The 24,715-nt window shown below is 37.1% G+C and overlaps 1 protein-coding gene and 1 long non-coding RNA gene across 3 annotated transcripts in view; one reads left to right on the top strand and one right to left on the bottom strand.

Annotated features, from left to right (window-relative positions):
• The window catches only part of epha5 (EPH receptor A5), an 80,536-nt gene extending 78,332 nt beyond the window's left edge, over nt 1–2,204 (bottom strand). The window contains exon 1 of the mRNA XM_077585620.1: nt 1,903–2,204. Within this exon, the coding sequence (XP_077441746.1) occupies nt 1,903–1,990 (88 nt within the window). The 5' untranslated portion in view covers nt 1,991–2,204. The remainder of the gene's footprint in view (nt 1–1,902) is intronic.
• Nucleotides 1,921–17,027, top strand: LOC144063783 (uncharacterized). 2 transcript variants are annotated; one of them, XR_013296634.1, is made up of 3 exons: nt 1,921–2,262; nt 2,995–3,106; nt 16,942–17,027. It is a non-coding gene; the product is annotated as an uncharacterized LOC144063783 (long non-coding RNA). The 2 variants fall into 2 exon arrangements; XR_013296633.1 differs by lacking the exon at nt 1,921–2,262 and adding an exon at nt 2,471–2,599.
• Nucleotides 17,028–24,715: the final 7,688 nt, after the last annotated feature.

Here is a 24,715-nt window from a genome sequence, read left to right as displayed (position 1 = left end):
TCCATCAAATAAGACATTATATTTTATATTTAATGTTTATCAGCGTTGTGGGTGTTTGTAGGCCGGCCCAGTCAATATCACACGCGAATGGCAGCAATCGACTGTAAAGTAAATATTTTTTTCGTTTTTTTAAATACATATGTTGCTTCATCTTCTGATCAAATCGGTGATCTTTTATTTTTCTTTACCAAACTCGTTTATTGCTGATCAGTGGTAGGCTGAAAAATCCTAATCGTGTAAAACCTGCTCATAATTCTGTTGATTATTAATCATTTGACTTTTGGTTAGTCGGGAAATGTATATTAATAACAATATACTGTATTATGTAGATGCCAAATTAAGAAACAGTTGACAGGTTTCACAATTTGGCAACACTCATGATAGCATGTAACTTAACTAGTTTGTTGCCTAAACGGGCTGCAAATGAAATCAAAACAGGAAGTAACTGTTCTGTAAACACGGGGTCTTTTTTGGCAACACAGAGAAAAAAAAAGAAAATCGATGTATTGTTTGATCGGGCCTCTGCCACTGTCAGTCATAGTTCCTAAGACTAATTATTGATTATCAGCGTTGATATTAAGCATTTTGATGAATATCAGCTTTTTTTTTTCTTTTTTTTTTTAAATGAAAATAGATCAATTTAAAACTGTGTTAACTATTTATTTAAATTTTCACTTAACTTTATGAGATACTGCTGGCCCTGGGAACTCTCGGCACCTTGTTTTTTTGGGAGGTTTGAAATTGAAACTAAGGTAAGTGGAAAAAAAATTGCAATTTTTGGAACATTTGATTAACTATAGAAAACAATTTACTTGTTTAAGATTTCAGTTAACTTTGACATGCTAATTAATGACCCTGACGCTCCTTGAAGTTTTTGTTAGAATTTGAAAACAACAGGATTTTTTTTTTTAAATCGACATTTCTGCAAATCTGAAAAATTGTCCAATAAACATCTTTAAAAAAAAAATTTGACTTTTTTTTTTTTTTTTTTTTTTTACACCAATACATTACCTTTTAGTGAAAGTAAATATCGGTTCAAAATTTCGGTTATCGACCTCATTGACAACTAATAATCGGTATCGGTATCAGCCCTAAAAAAAACATATTGGTCTATCTCTATCACTTCTCTCATCAAATGTGCATACTATAAAAGTGAAGACACATCTGCTGTGTGTGTGACAGGATATAAACCCAGATTATTGTGCCTTCTTATGATGTATTAGGTGAATTCCAACTTTATAAACGAAGAAAAGAAAAAAAAACATCAGGAGCAAGCAACACAATGGACAAGCACTTCAGTGCACCCGAAACTTTGTCCAAATCAATCTATCATGTGAAGAATAAGCAGGCTGAAGAATGTTCTCTCCTTCCCAGGATAATGCCACCTAATAGCCCTCAACAATAGCCTTCATCTCACACTATTAGAATTCTGCACAGTGTGCAGACAATACAGCGTGGGAACACAACCTGACACTCCGTTCCATGCTGTATTGACATCACCCTTTCGATGTCGAATGTCACACTGACAGGTGAATGAGACGTGTCACTTATGTCGTCATGTTTGCGTGGGCTGATGAAATGATACTAACAAATGATTGCCGTGTATTATCTTTATGGTACAAGATAAACAACGCTGATGACTTGATTCTTTAAAAAAAATAAGGCTTAACAATTATGAAATAGACTACAGTAAAAGGCGTTAAATGTCAACGTTTAGGACATATTCCGCTCCTGGTTATCTGTAAAGGTGCATGTTTAAGTCAAACGTTTGACAACATGTCAGAAGGAGGCGGAGATGGAGCCGCGCGTGTGCAACAGCAGACACGCGCGCGGCGGTTCCACTAACTGATGAAACACTTTTCAAGCCCAGAAGGTCAAAATGAGACGAAGACACGAGCTTACCTTCATTTGCCGGGATGCACCATGCCACACTCCAAACCCACGTCCACGCCACCAGCCCAGCGTCACAACTCCTCCAACGCGCTTTCATGGCGCATCCAAAAAATACAACAACAACAAAAAAAAAGAAAACAAACGCAGGGCGAATGAAATGTGACTTGGTGCCTAAAGAGCGGCAGGTTCCCTCAGTAATTGCGTGGAGAAAGCATGAGTGACGTGGAGTGTCCGCTCAGTGGGGTTCGAGCTCATGTTCTGCGGCGGGGAGCTGAAAGCGACTGTGCGCTCGCCAGCTGGAGACGGGCGGCCCGCCGGAAAGGGGGCGTGGTTAAGATCCGAACGTCTCCAATCACGAGGCGCGCACAGGTAAACCCCACTGCAGGACCCTCGTCGTGACAAAAGGCACGAAATTCCTCCTCTTTATGGTTTTACTTGCGCCAAGTGCGGCCATTTATTTGAATGTGACGTATACACAAAGTAGCCTCAATATCTGCCTGTACAAAAATAACAATGATCTGTTTTGCTTCATGATCGTGTCAGGGAAATATTCATTTAACCACTGTAATATTAGTACGCCAAAACATCAAAACATTCTTTAATCACTAAATGAGAGAGAGCTCATTCATATACATTGACTGAATGATTTTGTTTACAGCTAACTGAAATGACAGCTGACTCCCACCAAAAGCTATCTGGCTTTGAGGTTAATCAAATCGTTACATTTATCATTACATCCCTGATAGATAGATAGATAGATAGATAGATAGATAGATAGATAGATAGATAGATAGATAGATAGATAGATAGATAGATAGATAGATAGATAGATAGATAGATAGATAGATAGATAGATAGATAGATAGATAGATAGATAGATAGATAGATAGATAGATAGAAGCTAGCTAGCTCTAATAAGTAGCTAGTAAGAGATAGATAGATAGATAGATAGATAGATAGATAGATAGATAGATAGATAGATAGATAGATAGATAGATAGATAGATAGATAGATAGATAGACTTTCCTGGCTTCTTCCTTTCTTTGATCACTTTTACTGCATTGTGATGAATTCTCCATTGTGTCATTGTTGGCTTTTCAGACACCCTCAGGCGACAGCTAATCGAGGTGCAAATCTGTGGTGTAAACTTTAGGAATCGTGACTCACCGACAAGTGCCGCACTCCTACTCGGATGTCTGTTGTTAACCACACAGTAAGCCTGTTTGTTTTCTTGATATATTTTATGTATACAATATTCACTCACTACAATTCAATTGAAAACATTAAATAGGACATTTATTGTCTACTGGTTCCCTAGTTTGACCTTCTCACTGTAGCTTTCACTTTAGATAATCTTGTACCAACAAAATCAAAATAAATATTCTTTGTTGAGACTAAAGATCCCTTTTTGTGAGGTCATAAAGGCACAATCTCCTGATTCATTAAAACTTTTATTAATCACGATTTAAGTCTTCCAACTGTTATTTTCTGATATTTTATTTCTCTTATTATCAACAATCGAACTGTACTCACCATTCCTGACACCCCCGTGCACTTTGTGTACACCTCCTGAGAAAAATGTGGGATGCTACCTTCCAACCGGCATCACCTCCCATGTGCATTCTAAACATTCTCACCTCTTTCCAAGTCAGAAATAGAATCTTAAACATCGCTTGCATCTTCATGTGAAAGATAAGCATCGTAGGTGTATTACCAGGGTGTTCACGTGTGTGTGTGTGTGTGTGTGTGTGTATTACGCATGTGACAGCGGGTGTGGAGGTGGTTGTGGGATGCCAGAAAAGTGTGGTTTTCTGAAGGTGTTGCTGCTTAATTCTCCACAATGTTTGTGGAGAATAATGCCAGAAGAAAGAAAAACAATTAAAGTCTCAAAAGCACATTCTCAGGTGATTGTGATTTGATTGTGTTCTTGCATGGTTTATCAATACACTTTAAAAGCAGTTGGGTCAGAAATAACCCAATTATGGGTCAAAACGGATCAACCGCTACTTTTTCTCTTTTTTTCTTTGTTTGTGAAAAAAAAATCAAAACAAAATTGTATAGTTTTGAACAGAAGCGTATTGCATCTGTACAACTTCTGTTTTTCTGACAAATTTATTTGGGGGAGCTTTGTTTTTTTGAGTATTTTTTTTTCATTTTCTGAATATTTTTTTCTGTTTTACGGAATATTTTTTGTCTGTCAAAAAAATATTCAGAAGAACAGGCTGAAAAAAATATTCAGAAAAATAGGGGGGAATTATAAAAAAAAATATATATATATATATATATATATATATATATATATATATATATAGGAAAAAAATATTAGAAAAAAATAGAAAAAAAATAATCGCAATTTTATTTTATTTTTTTAACCTCTGAACTCCAGGTGACTTCTTCGCTAAAAGCGGACACTTTCCCGCATACCTCCATATGCAATAAGATGGTCATGTTTATTTACTGGCTCTCAATAAAGGAATGAATGTGTATACTGTATAGTGGTTTGTTCTCTAATCTCTGAGGGAAAACGCCTTTAAAAAAAATCTGAAAAACAGAAAAAAAGTATTCAGAAAAACAGAGGGAAATATTTTTTTTCAAACAGAAAAAAAATACAAAAAAATAGGGGGAAAATATTTAATAAATCAGAAAAAAATAGTTCCCCTCAGAACTTAGTCAGAAAAACAGGACTTTTTTTTTCAAGTGAATGCAATACGCTTCCGTAGTTTTGTTCATGCACACACACACAAAAAAGACCTGTGTCAAAAATAACCCAATTATGTGTCAAAAAAAGGGCCAACTGCTTTGGATCAATTTAATCGAACTTTATTTTTAACACTAAAAATTGATTGTTTCATACAAAAAACAAATTACAAAAAGAAAATACCCCAGTCGTCTGTCAAAAAGGGGATGACTGCTGTTAAAATAAATAAATAAATAAAAGCATTACAAAACAACCCCAATAACCCAATTGTGTGTCGAAAAGGGGCCGACTGCTGTTTAAAATGTTTTTTTTATTATTGTTATTATTATTTTTAAGACAATAAAACGTCTCTTTTGACCAAAAAAAAAGGTTGCCGATCCCTGCTTTAGTCAAAGTAGGCCATGCCCTTCAACACGTGAACCATTTTTCACAGTTTTCGAAAGGTGAGTAGCAACTGGCTTGACTCCAGGATGCGGCAGCGTTTTATTTCCAAACACACTGATTGGGCGCAATGAGAAGTGATGGTACCTTGTGGGCTCAACGCTCAACTGTTGTTTTGTGCCAGCTCGCTCATGTGGGACGCTGAGGGGAGCGAATGAGGAAGGAAGGTCAACTGTGACACACGATCTAAACTGACAAGCGGCCACAACATTATGGCTACTTGTAAAACGTAACGAGACCCAACGGAAAAGAAGTATCAAACTGTCTGCTTTTACAAAGATAACAATCTTTAATTTTCATGAACTTTTCATGCCAGAGATTTAATTTTACAATATGGGGCTTGCAGTACAGTTGGCAGTGGTGTAAAAATAGCATTGAATTATAATCGGAGCTGTTAGTCATTTTTCACTCTTTTTCGTTTACACGTCAAAATGTCGGTGATGCATACTTTTGGGCATTCGAGTGAAGATGAGTCACACTATATTTTTTGAATCATGCTATATTTTCATGTTTTAAACCAGTGGTAGCCAAACTATGGCCCGGGGGGCCATTTGTGGCCCTGCTTCTATTTTTAAGCGGCCCACTAATAACGTTGTTTTACATAACTCTAGAGCTTTTCTAAATAGGCAAAGATGCCCAAAAAAACTATTTTCTACTAAACTAGTAACAACACTTCTCTTCATAACACTATGATGGAACAATCTCCCATTCATTTTTCATATTCATATTTAAGTAATTGCTAAAAAGTCATTTATTCTCACTGGCTATTAACTCATTAACTGCCATTGACGGCTATAGATGTCAAAAATTCATTTGAACTATTTCTATTAGTTTCACATTTTTTCCCACTTTTGTTAACAAGAGTATGAAAACCTAGAAAAAAAATATTGTACATTTAGAACAGATATAAAATTTGTGATTAATCGTGAGTTAACTATTGAAGTCATGCGATTAATGACAATTTAAAAAAAAAATCCTCTGATGCCCCTAATTTTTTTTATTAATTATTTTTTTCTTTTCTTTTTTAATTAGAGGCATCAGGCAATTAAAATTCTTAATTGTAATTAATCACATGACTTCACTAGTTAACTCAAGAGTAATCACAAATTTTATATCTGTTCTAAATGTACAATAAAAACAATTCTAGGTTTTCATACTCTTGTTAACAAAAGTGGGGAAAAAATGTGAAACTAATAGAAATAGTTCAAATGAAATTTTGACGTCTATAGCCGTCAATGGCAGTGAAGGAGTTAAGAGAGTTGACTTTGTTACTCTGATAGTTTTTAATGATCTTTAATGAAATTAACTTTTGTGCCTTTTACTGTTTTATTGTGTTCTTACTAACTACAGTACTATATAATAATGATCTCTAATGTTGATGGTTTACGATCTCGGTTGTTTTGAGAAAGAAGCAAAAAAACAGGATGCTATCCCTCCAACAAGACTTCCCACATGTTCTGTGAAATGCGCACCCTAACACACTATAGTTTTTATAATCAGCTTTAAGGGCCTGACCACCTGGCCTCGAGTGCAGAGAAGTGCTGATTACACGATGCTCCTCTAAGAACTGCGGCACAACTTTGACTAATCACAGGATGCTTTTTTTTGCATGGGGGGAAAGAAAACTACACTGACTCACTGAAGTTGAGTTAGAATTTTCACAATCGAACGTGTAGCCGGATATCTTACCTGATCAAGGAAAGTTTAGTTCTTAATTTTTTTGTTGTCAAACAAGCAGCAGCAAGTGCTCTCAAGCAGAACCCTGAGCTGTGAGATGATAATAAGATTGGCTGGTATTCTTTTGCCAAAGCAGCTGAACAAAAAACGTGTCCATTGTGGAAAACGTTTCAAAATCATGCATCTTAGTTTGACTACAAGAATTGCCAATTAGTGTGATTATGAGGGTTGATCGCAGCTGGTATATATGTTATGCCATGCGATTGACTGGAGACCGGTCCAGACAGTTGAATGGTTTCCAAAAAAAATTTGGAAGGACAACATTTTCTGTATTTTTGATTTTCTTTGACAAGTTTAAAAATGTACATTTGGCCTTTTTTTTTTGTGTGCTGTTTTAGATAATTTCAACACAAACCTACCAAATAAAACTTATAAGATGCATATTTATTAGTCTAATCAAGCCTATTTATTTGAAATGCATAATCCTTAGGTTTATGTATTTAGTATTAATAAAGTATTTTTTTTATTTTTCGTTTTTGGGCTGTCTGCCACCCCAAAAACATAAAAATGTAAAAATATGAAAAAATAAAATAAAATAAAAAAAATCGACATAACTGTTTTTCACATAGCAGTATATTTATTGTATTGGTAATCTGATTATTAAGCAATTCAAACAATATACTTTATGCATTTTAAATAAATATTCTCATTATTATCAATTTAAAGTAATGATATTTTAATAAGTACATAAACCTGAGGATTATGCATTTCGAATAAATAGGCTTTATTAGACTAATGAATATGTATCATATAAGGTTTATTTGATAGGTTTGTGTTAAAATTATCTAAAAGTAAATAAGTAAGTGGGAATTTGTCACGTAAAAAAATTACATACATCTTAAAGGTACATTGTGACGTTTAAAAAGATCATCTTTAAGCTTTTTCCACATCATGCATGCTCCACCAATGCCCAAATGAGTATGAAGAGCCGTTTTACTCTGATTGCACCTATCAGCTTTTATCTTCCCTTTATAGTAGAATGCGCGGACTCGCACACTCCGCGGTTTCTTTGGGAAGGGGCGGGGCGGAGTTTTTCTTGAAGTCATGTCTTTGTTTTTCAACTGTGGCTGTCGCTTTAAGATCGTACACCATGAACGAGCCTGACACAGATGCTGCAGTTACGCTTTGGGCCAGAGGTGACAGTCACGAGTAAAAAAAAGTGACAAACTGCACAAGGATCCTTAAAGTTAACTATGATGAACGTCAAGAGTGTGTTACTTTGAATTAAACTATTTCAGCATGTGCAAAAAGATGACGAATCACCACCTCACTGTCCTCCACCCTTGTAATTAGTTATACTCACACTTGACTAACCAACTAATTGTCATGTTGTCAACCTTCAACCAAAGTTCTGCTATTCAGACTCTTTGGCCTCCAGTTGAACCCGAAACATGGAACTCATGTTTTTGGGCTTATAGAGAAGGAAAGCGCCCCAAAAATACACACGCACATACACACACTTGCACACGCACACACACACACCCTTGGGCATCGTTAAGCCCTGCTTAGCAGCTCAGTGAGTCTGGCAGGCAGCGCTGCTGATATTCTCGCTCTATTTTGGCTGCTCCCCCTCTGCATGCTGCTCCAAATCCTGCTGCTCTTTTTTCACACATTTTATCTCCCAACTCAGGACTTACAGAATATATACTTCATGCGAGAAGGGCTGCGTATAGGGCCACAGGGATAACTTATTCTAAGTGCAATCCTCAGAAAAGCAGAATGAAAGAAGCCTGGGAATGCATGACAAGCTTCCGCAGAAACCCTCAAAGACAAAGTGCTCTCATTTAGACTCTAAGTGGAGCTTATGATAATTTTATTACAGTAAATGAAATGCGCTATTCTATTTGAAATGTAGTCGAACACAAAATTTCGTATGGCTTCTGTTGACAGGGTTTTATTTTCAATGCAATTTCTCATTGCAAGGTATTAAACAACATTCAGTTGATATGCAGTATATTCATACACTGCAAAAAACAACAACAGAATTTTCCTTTTTATTGTACTTTTTTTCCTGTATTTAAAAAATATTATTTAAAGCAGTGGTGTCCAAACTCGGTCCTCGGGGGCCGGTAGTCCCGCAGGTTTTGGATATTTCTCTCCTCCAACACAGCTGAAGCTCATCAGCAAGCTCTACTAAGCCTGATAACAATCCTGTTGATTGAAACAGGTGCGTTGGAGCAGGGAAACCTCCAAAACCTGCAGGACTACCGGCCCCCGAGGACCGAGTTTGGACACCACTGATTTAAAGCAACACTAAGGAACTTTCAGCTTAGGTTGATTATGGCGCCACCATATGGACAAAGCCAGTAACATTGTACATGAAGGAATTCAAATTGACTTTCGTCTTTGTAACGAATGGGTAAAGGGAGAAGTGACGTATGCCATAAAGCAGTCAGCACATTATTTTTTTGTGACAACTGCGTAAAAACTACTAACTCAGATTCCACTAAACTTTGAAGGAGACCAAGGAACAACCAATTACATTTTTGCGTGATAGATTTGGTTAGAGGTCCACATCCATAAAATTTCCATTTTGCTAAATTGGATTGTTCACTTTTTTTTCTTCTCTCAGACAAGAGAAAAAGAAAATAATGCCATATGCAGAAGGTAAGGCGGACAATTTGGAGAAGATCAAAATTAGACTGCGCTCTACAGAGTCCAATTTCAGTTTGATTTGCAATAATGTTGAAACTAAGTGGAAAAAGCTGAAAGCGGTAAAAAGGTGAAAGCATAATCTAATTCAAAAAGTAAGTTACTATGCTCTGAAAAATACAGAGCCCTGTTTAAAGTAGCACTAAGGAATTTTTCAACCTTAATAAAATATTTTCATAACTCTTCTGATGAAACATCGACTTAAAACTAGTTGAATGGCACCTTTGCCATGGCCTGAGGGGGTCTGTATCATTTTTCCTGTCACTAAGCAACTTTGAGGAGGATGGTAGGAACACTGCCACTGAAAAAAACTACAAATGTGCTGAATGCTTTATGGCATGCGTCACTTCCCCCTTTCCCCATTCGTTATAAAGACGGAAGTCAATTTGAATGTCGACACACGATTAATGATTTCCTGGCAGAAGCTGTCAAACAACTGTAAAGTTTTGTCTTGAGGAGACAAAAAGAAAAAGGGAAGCTACCCGGCAATGCGCTTGTCCTCATGGGAAATATGGTCTTCCTTCAGGCATGACAATACCGCTTTTGTCCATATGGCGGCATTCATAATCAACGTAAACTGAGAGTTCCTTAGTGTTGCTTTAAGGAGATTGCATTGAATAAAAAAGTGTAGTAGTAAATGTGTTTACCACGACATACACCGCTTTCACATCAGACAACATCTGGGAAGCTGAAGTTCAGAACTTACTGCTCAACATTTTAACATGGACCTGAAAAGAATTAGGGAGTGGAAGAAACAAAAGAACAATGTAATGTCCGCTAAGAAGAAGAGCTTATCTCTTGCTGCAGGGAAGTAAAGAGTTGGACAATAAGATGTGGCATTGTGTTTATTCCATGCAAGGACAAACACAATAACGCATCACATGTCCAGAAAGATTAAAAGAAAGTGACAAGAGCTACCCTGTAAACCATCCGTAATTTATGTTTAATTTGTCTTTTACTGTGCACGTTTTTCACAGCATCTCTTTCATATTGTAGCATAATAAATTGGAGCACAGAAATACTTCGCATGAATATTGATGGAAATTTTTTCTGGATTTTTTTTCTTCTCACTATGACATCAGTGGAATTTAGACTAATTGGTACGGCCGGCAAATTTTTACTCTATGAACAAGAAATTAGCCTAGCCGCAAAAATATCGACCAGATGGATCAACAAAGACAAAAACAACATTATGGACTTTGTTGTCATAGAAGGCACGTGCAGAAAACGATGTTTAGAATGACGATGGTGGCAGAGAACTGCGCTAAAGGATATGCGTGCGTAGACCATGTGTAAACACTCGCACAGGTAGTCTAATGTGATTTTGGTGAATTTAATTGGGGCGCTGGCAGACAGATTGAGATGTCAGACACAACTCATTTATGAATATGATATTAGCAGACATCAAACCATCTGAGTCATATTTAAAATCAATTAATTGAACCGTTTTTTTTTCTTCAATATTCCGACTCCCATTTTCATTTGTACCACATATTTACAGCACACCGAATGCCAATCAAAATTTGGCATCATTATTTTTGTAAACAAAGACCTGTATTGGATATCAGTAGCGTGTGCAAAGGTATCTAATGATTTTTTTTTTTTTAAAGAGCTCGACCGCATAATTTCACATCATTACGGCACTCTTATTTAATCTCTATATGAGCTGCATTTCCTGCCCCTCAGGATTGGTTTGAACGTTGTGTGTGAAGATGAGAAGAGCCCGTAAAGAACTGCAAGGTGTGTGTTGATGCATGCAAGGAAAAGGACCATTAGAGGTTCCCTGGGGAGTAAGCACATACCATATTTGCCTTTGAATCCCACCCAAGGGAAGCAATCATGCGCAAATGTACACATGCGCTTTTATGTGTGTGAGAATTGTTTTTAATTTTTTTTAGATGAACACACAGATGAACAACTGTCACACTGATGCACTTAAACAATTCTGAATATGCGACTTTAATTGAAAAAAATTCAACGTATCCATTGAATGCAGTCTATTTGCATATACTGCATCCTTAGTTGCTTCTATATATGTGACATGTGGTTATGGTAATGCTTACATTAAAATTATAATTAGCATGTAGCCTTAGCAAGAAGTATGTAACAGAAAAAAATACATTGTAGCTTATGTTGTAGTTTATGTAAAGTACTATCCAGTGGTTGGTTGTAAAATAAAATAAAAAAAAGTGTTTTCAACTATAAAATGGTGTCATTGCTAGCCATTATACTATCGGATATATGCTATTTACGTTTAAAATATTATGTTTTTTTTTTAAATTAATTCCACGATATAGGGACCTTTCGGGACCTTTGCTGACTGTGAGTTAGCTAACCACCCAAAAAAAGTGTATTTTGAGTTATTTGGGCTATCGTGTCCTATCCGCGGCATCATAGAGCCTGTTAGCCTGCGAGCTAGCTGGTGGCTACGCTATTCGTTACAACGCCGAAAAACCCAGCAACGATTTGGTGGGATATTGTACTACTGTACTACTACAACTAATAAATATCTATAGAACACTTTACAGCAACTGGAGGTTTTAAGTACATATGTTTTCACTGCCTAACCAAATATAGGGATGTGTAGGCATAAGAAAGATGCTAAACGTCACGTACATACTACGCATTAGCAGCTTTAAAAAAAAATAAAAAATTCAAACCTTGGCTTCTTCTTTTTTTTCTTTTTTCTTTTTTTCTGGAGAGCTCAGTATTGTTCATTCGGTAATTTTACCGATTTGACATGTCATCATCATTGCTCTCTTTTTTTTTAATATATATTTTTTTAATTAATTTTTATTTTGTATGTGTGTGTGTGTATGTGCATGTGCGTGTGTGCGTGCGTATTCATTAGTTCACCTAAAACCTATTAAAAAATCCCATACCGTTCACCTAAAACCGAACACTTCACAACCCAGCCAGAGCTGTGAGGCCGTCAGGAGACCAGAGGAAGGACCAAAGAAAAGAAAGAAAAGTAAAATCCAGCACCGACCAGACACCACCCACCGGGCCACCAAACGTGGCTTCTTAATACTTTTTTTTTCAATGATTTTTTCCCCCACTTTGTTTGCAGTGAATTCAATCATATTTGTGACATTTTACTGACAAAAAAAACGGACCCGGACACGTGAAATAAGAAAATACGAGTGGAGTTAATCATTTCGAAGCTAATTGCGCTAAAGTCTCACAGTGTTAAGAACCCAAGTCACAAAAATACATTTGTCCTCACATGGAAAAATCTACCACTTGCTCATATCGCTGAATTTTCTTCTTCTTTTTATGCCGAGCGCATACGGCAGCCAATTTTCATAATGATTTCAGTATAATTTGAACTAGGGGAAGACAAAAGAGCCAGCGGAACATTTTCAATCTGCGTAGGCATGGAAGGTGTGATAATGAGGTTGGATGAATTGGACTTGGTTGGCAAGGAAAATGTCTGGACAGGAAAGCGAGCAATAGGCATTATCACGCGTAGTGAAGTACATAATATAAACTCTTTAAAGGCAAACATGTTAGGTAAGGTCACGTCACGAGCCTCCTGAGTCCCAAACACTCCAATTTGCCACAGTCGGATATTTACTGTGGTCTTGTATTCAGTCTGCCTTTTTCCACATGGCACCTGTATTACCCCATAGTGAGCCAAATTGATTCAACATGCCATTGTATAGCTACTGTAGCCACTATATATAATATCATACAATAATTTGGCCATAATATAACTTTCAGCCTTGCCACCTCTCTTCATTTGCTTTTCAGCTGCTCCTCTTAATCTTTTATTTGCGTCGTAATATTTCACCTTGCAGTTTTACTATTTCAACATCTTAACCCCTGGAGAACCCAAGAACCCTTTTCTTCTTTGGAAAATTATGAATTATACATTAAATGACTGCTATAAATTCACTGAACACCAAAATATATGTTTTTTTTTCAATTTTAACCCTTTATTCCCTAATTTAGGATTCGGGCGAAATTTGACCCTTTTGGGATTTAGGGGTATCATTTCAAAAAATCAGAATAACAAAAACTGTCAGTAAACTATTTAGAATTTAAGAAAATAATCAATCAAATACAATATCATTTTTTTGTTTTATTTGTTGCATTTTAGAACTGGATTTTGAATGTACAAACACACTTTGGCCAATGGAAACAAGAACACAGGGACAAAATCACTGCTGGAAAAAAAAAAAGAAGGTCTTTGTTATTTGAGTAGCAGAATTTATAGGGGCCAAATTTGACTCCGTGGGTTCTCCAGGGTTCTTGGAGAATAACTGCTACTCGGATCAAACACCTGAGCAAAGAAGCTTGAAGGCATTTTAATCTGGTTTTGAGCTAAAATAGCAAAAAGGTAAAAACAGATTCATGCAAAAAAAAATAAAAAATAGACGGAATTGGACTAAAGACTGTAGCATTTGATCATAGCTGCGGAGGTGGTATCGTGGTAGGCTTCGAGTTCTAAGGAGGACATTTATATATACTTGTGCTTGCCTGCGCACACAGATGGTTTCATGACTGTCGTGCGGTTGCCAGGAGGGAGCTGGCACAGCTGCTGGACGCTGCAGAGGATCTCTAATAACACCTTCAATATGGAACCAACCGATGCTCCCAGTTGAATCACAAATACATAAATAAATAAATTAATAAATAAATCTGTTGTGCTGGGTAAATCATTAATCATGCTAATATTTTGTTGGTAACTGATGCTTCTATATGGGTCAAATAAAGAAAAACGTTTTTGGTTAGTATGCGAGATTCAAATGCTATCAAGATCTTTAGATAAAGCCTTTGAACATCTATTGCCTGATATGTAAATCTTCATGAATATGCATTGATTTATTGGTTGGGTTATATTTATTTGACAAAAATATCAATGCATTTAAAGAAGGAGGGAATGTTAATAGTTTAGCCTTGGCAGGGGTTTGTGTGCTAACGCAATGTAGAATTTTGACTTTTGTTTTAGACTTTTATGCTAACAGTTTTTGGGCTTTTTTTGATTGTATTTTTGTGTCAATTTTACTGACACTGTACGAGAGTGTTTTCAGTGCCGAGCAAGAAACACTTAAATTTTACAATAAATTTGAATGGAAATAGAGTTAGGGGGGCTTTATTTGGAACAATGGACCTTTTTCTATCAGCCCAATCCAAAAGGTCCACTTCAGTCTGTCTTAATCATACACTTTACAATACACTCTAAAAAACAGTTGGGTCTAAGGTAAACCAATTATGGATCAAAAATGGACCGATCTACTTTATGGGTCAATCTGACCCAACTTTATGGGTTGTTTTATACAAACTAACCCATTTTTTGGACCCAAGTATAGGATCTGACCAATATTTATGAGTTGTTTTACACTAGCTTGTTTTGATTGTATTTTTGTGTCAATTTTACTGACACTGTACGAGAGTGTTTTCAGTGCCGAGCAAGAAACACTTCAATTTTACAATAAATTTGAATGGAAATAGAGTTAGGGGGGCTTTATTTGGAACAATGGACCTTTCTCTATCAGCCCACAATCCAAAAGGTCCACTTCAGTCTGTCTTAATCATACACTTTACAATACACTCTAAAAAACAGTTGGGTCTAAGGTAAACCAATTATGGATCAAAAATGGACCGATCTACTTTATGGGTCAATCTGACCCAACTTTATGGGTTGTTTTATACAAACTAACCCATTTTTTGGACCCAAGTATAGGATCTGACCAATATTTATGAGTTGTTTTACACTAGCTTGTTTTGATTGTATTTTTGTGTCAATTTTACTGACACTGTACGAGAGTGTTTTCAGTGCCGAGCAAGAAACACTTCAATTTTACAATAAATTTGAATGGAAATAGAGTTAGGGGGGCTTTATTTGGAACAATGGACCTTTCTCTATCAGCCCACAATCCAAAAGGTCCACTTCAGTCTGTCTTAATCATACACTTTACAATACACTCTAAAAAACAGTTGGGTCTAAGGTAAACCAATTATGGATCAAAAATGGACCGATCCACTTTATTGGTCAATCTGACCCAACTTTATGGGTTGTTTTATACAAACTGACCCATTTTTTGGACCCAAGTATAGGATCTGACCAATATTTATGAGTTGTTTTACACTAAAAGACACATTTCTTGACTCAAAGTTGGGTAATACAATACACTCTAAAAACAGTTGTGTCTAAGGTAAACCAATTATGGATCAAAAATGGATCGATCCACTTTATGGGTCAATCTGACCCAACTTTATGGGTTGTTTTATACAAAAGGACCCATTTTTTTGGACCCAAGTATAGGATCTGACCAATATTTATGAGTTGTTTTACACTAAAAGACCAATTTCTTGACTCAAAGTTGGGTCAAATAGACCCAAGTAGAGGATCGGTCCATTTTTGAACCAACTGTTTTTAGAGTGTACATTACATTACATTGCCAGCGTACTAATTTCTGCAACAAAATACATTCACTTTTTAATTGTTTCTTTGACTTTTATATAATTAATTTTTCCTTTGCAAAGAAGTCTACTCTGTGTTTCCAAAGTTGGAAAGCAAAAGTATGTTAAGAAGTGTTTCTCGGTTTTGGAAAACCTGCCCAACCCATGTCCATAAAAGTTTCCTCTTTTTTTTTTTTTTTATCTTTGCAAGCAGAATAAAACCATTACACTTGCCCAAGACAACAAATGCTAGAAGATTTTGTTCATTTGTTTGTTATAATGAAAGTAGCCATACTGGTGGACAAACATTAACATCCACACTTATGTGCCTCAATTTTAGCTCACCAGTAGCTTTGTTTTTATAATGACCCTTCTTCACAGCAGTCTGTGCGACTTGTAAAACATTACAAAATAGGATGCAGCAGATCCACAAAACTTTGTAGAGGAAAAACAAACCAATGACCAATTATATTTCGATTCATTTTGGTCCAAAATCTGGATTAAGGGTGCTTTTTTCATTTAACCAGGAAGTAGGCTTTATTTGTGTTACTATTGTTTAAATGTATTTTATTTATAGCAGATTTACACTGAACTACTATTCTTTTCATGTTAATATGTTAGATTGCCTGAAGGTCAACTTGGTAATCTTTTTTTTTTTTTTCCTGGAGAGCTCAGTATTGTTCATTTGGTAATTTTACCGATTTGACATGTCATCATCATTGCGCTCTCTTTTTTTTAATTATTATATATATATATATATATATTTATTTTTTATTATTATTTTTTTTAATTTTTATTTATTTTTTTATTTATTTATTTATTTTTATTTATTTATTATTATTTTTTTAATTTTTAATTTTTAATTTTTAATTTTAAATTTTTAATTTTTAATTTTTAATTTTTAATTTTTAATTTTTAATTTTTAATTTTTAATTTTTAATTTTATTTTGTATGTAGGTGAGTATAATTTCTTTTTTTCATTTGCCAACATTCATTTTCTTCCCCCTACTTAAGGTTAAATGCAGCCACTGACGCTGAGCAATTTTTGACTTAAAAAGCTGATGTGCAACAACGCTGGCTCGTCTCATCAGTTCTCATCATTTACCTTCCAGGGGGGGGCGGCAGCACAGCTGGTGACGCTGCAGTTGTGCTGCAAGAACAGCTTGCAGTCAGACATTCAGGACAGCGATGAAAAGAGCCATAAAAGACCTTCTGGCTGGAAATTTCTCTCATCTGGAAGGAGACAGTGTGGCCCAACATGCTCAAACTACCGATTTACGTCTCGGATTTCGACATTTATTTAATTTCTCAGGTTTTAAAACGTACCATATGGAAATGATGAAAAAGGAACAGCCGCACCCCTTCCCAAACTAGCCCAAATCACTGCAGGGATTTGTTGTCACTATTTGAATAATTATTGTGTAAAAGTGGTTACATTCCAATTTACCATTGAGCTTTCCTTTTCTAAATAAAAACGAAACACGCTCACAGATACAAGCGGGGCTTTAACAAGGTGATTTATGTTTGCGTATTTACTGTTGTGTGTGTGTGTGTGTGTGTTTGTGTAAACAGAAAATGGACCGGCTTATTTTAATCTTGCTTTATGGCGGTTCGGGGAGTGCATCTCCGCATATATTGTGCAGATGACAAAGGCGGTGCTGCATTCCATTATCAAGCCTTATTTGTAAAACAATGTGGAAAATAATTTGGTATTAACTTGTCACAATGTCATTGGAAGAGAAAAGGGATTAAATACCTCACCGACAATTCACATAGCAGCTTCTGTTTTGCGCTGTAACAAAAAAACACGCCGAAACCAATCTTCCATGTTTTTTTGTTTTTTTTAGACAGTAGCCCCCCCCCACAAAATTCAGATATGTGACACACGATGCATCCAAATATTTTTGTCATCATTTCTAAAGTTTCTGATGGTTTGTGTTCAGTTAATAAACAGAGGCGCGATTGAGTGGGTTCAAGACGCTTTGATCCGCCCTGATTGTCATTATTCAAAACTAATTAATCTCTAAATTGCTCCCCAAATGCTTGACGGTTGCCAATTGATTAGGTGTGAGATCATCAGAAAAAAAAAGGTGTCTTTTTTTTTTTTCTGGAGAAAAAAAACCCAAAAGGTGTCTAATGTCTTAATCTACTGTAAACAGGGGTGGAAGATGGATGCCCTCATGAAAAATGGCACTCCGAGATGCAATACTTGAGCTGGGACAGTTGCCTGAAGACAGACTTCGCCGGACAGGTGACTGGATCGTTGGACTGAAAGCCTCAAGAGAAATCTGGGCAGATGGAAAAAGAGACGAGCCAGGTTGAAATGGAGATGGAGTAGGGACCGGACCGGAAAGGAAATACGCAGGCTGGACTCGTTGTACCGGAAAGGACAGATGGGAAAGTTTGCTAGCTCAACATATTGTATCCAGGGCTGGACTGGCAAAAAAATAAACAAAAAAAATCAGCCCTGGCATTTAGACTTTGGCCCACCGGCCCGACCTGACTCTGATGTTTATTGATGATGTTTCAGTTTGCTATCCATAGTCAAACTGGGATAAATTGTGGGCCAGTCTATTTGGGTAAAATGTAGGAAAATAATAATTAAAAATCACAAAAGAGGCCGGCCCACCGGGCATCTGCCCTGAATACCCGATGGCCAGTCCAGCCCTGATTGTATAGCATTGTAAGACTATTTGACAAAACTGGATGAGAAAATGGTTAGGCTGAACTGGACTGAAAAGACATAATAGGAGACATGAACGAGAACGGGTAGGACTGACGATAAAAAAAAAAAAAGGCAGGATAAATTTATAAAAAAAAAAATACTGGACAGGAGCTTGTACAGGACGCTGCACAGAAACTGGATGGACTGAACCAGAAACTGGGAAAAGGAAGTTGGTCAGAAGACTGGACTGCCATACCCGTACCTCATGTGCTACCACAGAATCTTGACTTAATACAGACATGGAACAAGAGACTGCTGCTCCGGTTTTATAGACTTGAAGAGACAGGAACAGAATCACTAAAACAGTTCAAACCCGATACAATAAACCCAAAGTCAATCAAAAATCAAGATGGGACTGTGACAGACTGGGACGTATATTTTATTGACATCTACCTGCTACCGGTCATTTATCCTGTACATTGCGATAGTGTATGAAATCAACAGCATAATCACATTTCGTTTCATTGCCTACAGCGTCGGCTCATTACAAAGGAAATAAACTCGTGCTCAGTACAAAACCATTAATAATGCAGGCAGATATAATATATAGCCAGACACAACCTGTATTAAATGAAATTATTTGAGTGCCTGACTGTAACTGTAACAAATGGATCACGTTTCCTCCGAAGTCGCCCCCCCTCGTCGGCTCCCTAATACGGTGCACCAACAAGCAAGAGCAGCGGGAAATTAAAACTTCAAAAGGGTAAATTCAGGAAGAGCTACATAAACAAAGAAACCCCCCCCCAGCCCCCCCTCCCCTCTGCAGTATGATACCCCCTGGCGGTTGCCAGATCGAGTTCGTTCCACCACTTTGACAGCTTCGTTAAATTAAAACTGTGTTGCCGTTTGCTTATATGTGTTTTCATAAAAAGTCCCCAGTCTGATCGTGTTTATATTTATGTATCTATAATGGTAGTTTCTTCTTTCTTTCTTTTTTTTCCTGTTTTTCTGGAGAGCTCAGTATTGTTCATTCATCATGTCATCATCATTGCTCTCTCTTTTTTTATTATTTTTATTTTGTATGTGGGTGATTATGTGCATGTATGTGCATGTGCGTGCGTGTGAGTGTGTATTCATTAGTTAACCTAAAACCTATTAAAAAATCCCACACCGTTCACCTAAATCGAACACTTCAGAACCCAGTCAGAGCCGTGAGGCCGTCAGGAGACCCGAGGAAGGACTAAAGAAAAGAAAGTAAGAGTCCTTCACCAACCCCAGAAACATCCAAATTCCAACAATAATGGTGGTTTCTTCTGAGGTATGCTCGTTTCCATACTGGTGATGCCAAAGTCTCTTCCCGGCTGTATTGAGAAATGTCACCGAATCGCAGATGACTTCCTGTCTTCAACAATGACATCCACATCTCCATAATCCCGCCATTCCAAAGGAGAGGAGAGAAAGTAAAAAAGCAAAAAAAAAGGAGAGAGCGAGAGAAGGAAGGAAGGCGCTAAAGAGGATTGGAGGCTGCAGAGAAGAAGGAGCCTTGGACTTGGCTTAATGGGCAATTTGGCTGATGCAGTCCATTCGGCACGGCATCCATTTTGGTGAGCCTTTTAACTCATTCACTGCCATTGACGGCTATAGGCGTCAAAAATTCATTTTAACAATTTTTTTTTTAAACTTTTCCCACTTTTGTTATCAAAAGTATAAAAACCTAGATTTTTTTTGGTATTAGAACAGATATAAAATTTGTGATTAATTGTGAGTTAGGGCAGCATGGTGGCTGACTGGTTTGCACGTCCGCCTCCCAGTGCAGAGGACGTGAGATCGAGTCCGGGCTTCGGCCTTCCTGGGTGGAGTTTGCATGTTCTCCCCGTGCTTGCGTGGGTTTTCACCGGGTACTCCGGTTTCCTCCCACATTCCAAAGACATGCATGGCAGGTTAATCGAACACTCCAAATTGTCCATAGGTGTGATTGTGAGTATGGTTGTTTGTCTCTGTGTGCCCTGTGATTGGCTGGCAACCAGTTCAGGGTGTACCCTGCCTACTGCCCGAAGCCAGCTGGGATAGGCTCCAGCACCCCCGCGACCCTTGTGAGGAAAAGCGGTCAAGAAAATGGATGGATGGATTGTGAGTTAACTAGTGAAGTCATGCGATTAATTACATTTAAAAATTCTAATCGCCCGATGCCCCTAATTTTTATAAATTTTTTCTTAAAAAAAAAAAAAAAAACATTAAAAATGTAAAAGATTTGTATTTTAATAATTTTTTCTTTAAAAAAAACACAAAAAATTTAAAAGATTTGTTTTGTTTTGTTTTTTAAAGAAAAGGTTATTAAAAATTAGGGGCATCAGGCGATGAACATTTGTAATCGTAATTTAAAAAAAAACATAAAAAATGTAAAAGATTTTTTTTTAAAGAAAAGGTTATTAAAAATTAGGGGCATCAGGTGATGAAAATTTGTAATTAATTAACCGCATGACTTCACTAGTTAACTCACAATTAATCACAAATTTTACATCTGTTCTAAATGTACAAAAAAAAATCTAAGCTTAACTAATAGAAAATAGTTACAATAAATTTTTGACGTCCATAGCTGTTAATGGCAGTGAATGAGTTAATATCCGAACTGGCGCAACTCATTCGCTGCCATTGACGACCATAGCCGTCAAATGGCCCATTTTTTACTGGGCTGGCAGTGAATGAGTTAAAACATACAATAAAAACACGTGGAAGTCCGTGTTGTAAAGGTCACTGTAATTTGCAGAAGTTGAGACTGGCCAATATATTCTCATCATAATTTGGTTTATGACAAGGGGCCCTATATTGGTAGACTTAAAAACCGGTATAACTTCATTTTATCGGGCCGTGAAATTGCCGTGTCCCTAGCGTACGTGATATTTTGCTCACAGAATGGCAAGTCCCGACTCCCGTTACATCAGAAGTGTGCATCGAGGGCCGGAGTCCTGCAGGCTTTGCATGTTCCCCTTCTCCAACACTGCTGATATATGATCAGCTCATCAGCAAACTCTGCGTAAGCCTGATACCGATCCTGTTGATTGGAATCAGCTTGTGTTGGAAGTGAGAAACCACCAAAACCTGCAGGACTGCGGCCCTCGAGGACCGAGATTGCACACCCCTGCGTTACATGACTGCACGATCCCGGGGGGTGTACGGGATTCTCATTTTGGAGTCTGATGAAAATAGTCACACAAAAATCTGACATTTGAACTGCCGTTGTGCGAAACCTTTTCTTTTTTCATTATTCCTTCCATCATTCCATTTCTTTACTGCCTGCAAAGGTTGAATCAAAATAACTGGACTATTCCCATTCAAAATACAAACAACTCAGAGGTCAACCGCGTCCTACTCCTGAATGAATTGGAGGCTATTCGGCCTTAGAGGTATGGATTTCATTTTTTACTGTATATAATATGCTGTTGACTTTCACTACTTTTTAAACTCTTTTTTTCCGCTTCTTGACCCCCAGAGGATTTTGGATGGAGGGTTTTGCTTTATCAGCACTTTCCCCCCACTTTTGAAGCTTGCCTCCATTTTTTAAGAAAAAAAAGAAAAGACATTCTGTTTGAACATAGCCTGAAGTTTGAGGTTACAGTAAGAGATTGGGTCGATCCCATGCCTGTGAAAACCAAGGAGGTGATGTTGCTGGTTTCAACAAAATCAAGTTAACTGACCAGGAAAATGCCCATTCAGGGATATAATTGGGGGGGTGACAGAAGTGGGATCCGGGGGCACGGGAAAATAGCTGCGGGGGTCAAAGAGATTAAAAAAAGGTGGAGGGGTGGAAAAAGAGAGGAAATGAGCCAGACCATGACAGTCAAGCAGACAATAAAAAATGAGGATAAACAGAATTGGAGAATTCTTTGAGAAATATGGAAGAGGAGTTATGGACAAACAAATATTATCTACAGCTTTATGAGGGTTTTTGCCTGTGCAATCGCCAAGCTGTGAAAATGGGAAGGCAATGCAAACACACACACACACACACACACACACACACACCAAACAGGAACTAGTGGTGCACAGGATGTGTGATGTCGGTTGACCCAAATATAAACAAAGAGCAACCACACACACACACACACACTAACCCTGAGGCAACTTGGCAAAGCTCCTATTTCACATTACAGTTTGATACAACTGACTAGAACACACATGAACACAAATGTAAGCTTTCTATCCAATATACATATATATATATATATATAAATATTATAACGCAATGCGTGTCACCACAGCAGACAAGTGTTTGTGACGACTTCGTCATCCGTTAAAATGCGACATGAAGGTTCCACTGACGGGTGTCAGCAGACTTCAAGAGGATCAAGAGGAAAGGGCACGGGGGTGGCAGGGAAGATTTAAAAAAAAAAAAAAAAAAAGAGAGAGAGAAACGAAGACTATAGCGAAGACTGTTACCCCCCCCCCCCCCCCTACATCTTCTTTTCTCTCTTTTTCTTCTTGTTTTGTTTTCTGGAGAGAAAAGAGAGAGAAAAGAAAGGGGGGAGCATTTGGTCCCCCCCCTCATGAACAGTAATAAAGGTAACCTTTAGAGATCTTTGAAATTTTTGTGTCAGTGAAAATGTTTAAAAAAAATAATATTTTTAAAGACAAAAATTTGGGGCCAATTTACTTTTTACAATTTACATTTGAAATTTTTGCTAATCGAGAAGTGAGGTAAAAAAATGGCGTCCACTACCTGGTACAGAGAGGTTTGCCTTGATATCTGGAAACATAAGTTTTGTTGTGGAAGATCATGTGACATAACACGGCATTTTCATTGGCTGTAACATCCGATTGTAGATTTTGTGTTATAATCCTATTTGCCGTGAGGCCACACTTCGCCCCTAATTATAACTTGATTTGATCAAATGTGTAGTCTAGGAAAGCAACTTTTAATACAAATTTAAGCGTCCAAAATAGAAATCCAGCCTTGAATCAAGAATGTTGTCGATTTAAATCCAATAATGCCCAATACAAAGCTGAGTAAAAAAAAAGAGAGCCATTGGAGGGTCTCAGGTGCATTTTGAACAACTGCCAGCAGTATTGGCAAGGTTGCTCAGAATCTTACTAATGATCAATTAGCCTTTTAACACCATAAAGTTGGATTAACTAACACAAAGTGGCATTTAGCCCACAGTTCATGATTGCGGAAATGGATCCTTGGTACACCTGTGTTGCCAGGAAACTGTCACTTGGCGGGATCAAATTTGTGAACTTATTTATTATAGTCATTTTGAATTAGGCTATTCATTATGTATATATATATATATATATATATATATATATATATATATATATATATATATATATATATTAGGGGTGTTAGAAAAAATCGATTTGGCAATATATCGCGATATTACAGCGCACAATTCTCGAATCGATTCGATGTGCGGCCGAATCGATTTTTGAACATCAATTTTTTATGGGAATATTCAACAAAACGTCTTACTTAGGGTTAGGATTCACACATTAAGCATGGAAGAATGTTATATTAATAGAACATTAAGCCTTAATATTTTATTTCAGTGCTGTTCAGACATGAAAAAGACTGCAACCTGAATTTTCAGATGAATAAATAAATTTTCATACAAATCTAACAGTGTACATGTACACGTTTACTGATTAGTATTTTCTAAATTTGAGTTAAAAAAAAATCGCAATAATCAATTTATAGAGCTGTATCGGGATTAATCGGTATCGAATCGAATCGTAATACGAATCGAATCGCCAGGTACTAGGCAATTCACACCCCTAATATATATATATATATATATATATATATATATATATATATATATATATATATACACACTGACTGTGTATATCCTGCCTCTCCCAACAAATCTGCCGGGCTACATTCCAACACATTAGTGACCCTGAACAGCATAGAAAATAGATGACTGGAATGTGACAAGCTAAGAGGTGCTTTTGCTATCATGATTGCAAAGTGAAGCCTCCTCGCTTCTTCTATTCGAAGATCCTCCGTTACGAGATGGCATTCGTCTCCACATCCTGCGGTGCGGTTAAACTCCAGCAAATTGCGCCGGTAAAACAAATAACCAATCAGAGAGCGCTCATGTTGCCGCAGGCTCCACCCCCCCACCGCTTGATAGAGATGTCTGGGCTAGACGCCCCCTCCTCATCCTTCTATCTCCCGGTCTCCCTTGTTAGGAGTGTCTCCGGGTGTTCTGTGCTTATCC

This window comes from Vanacampus margaritifer, chromosome 14, assembly GCF_051991255.1.
Source record: "Vanacampus margaritifer isolate UIUO_Vmar chromosome 14, RoL_Vmar_1.0, whole genome shotgun sequence".
NCBI lineage: Eukaryota > Metazoa > Chordata > Actinopteri > Syngnathiformes > Syngnathidae > Vanacampus > Vanacampus margaritifer.
The sequence above is the reverse complement of the archived record's forward strand: the minus strand, read 5'-3'. Positions and strand labels throughout refer to the sequence as shown.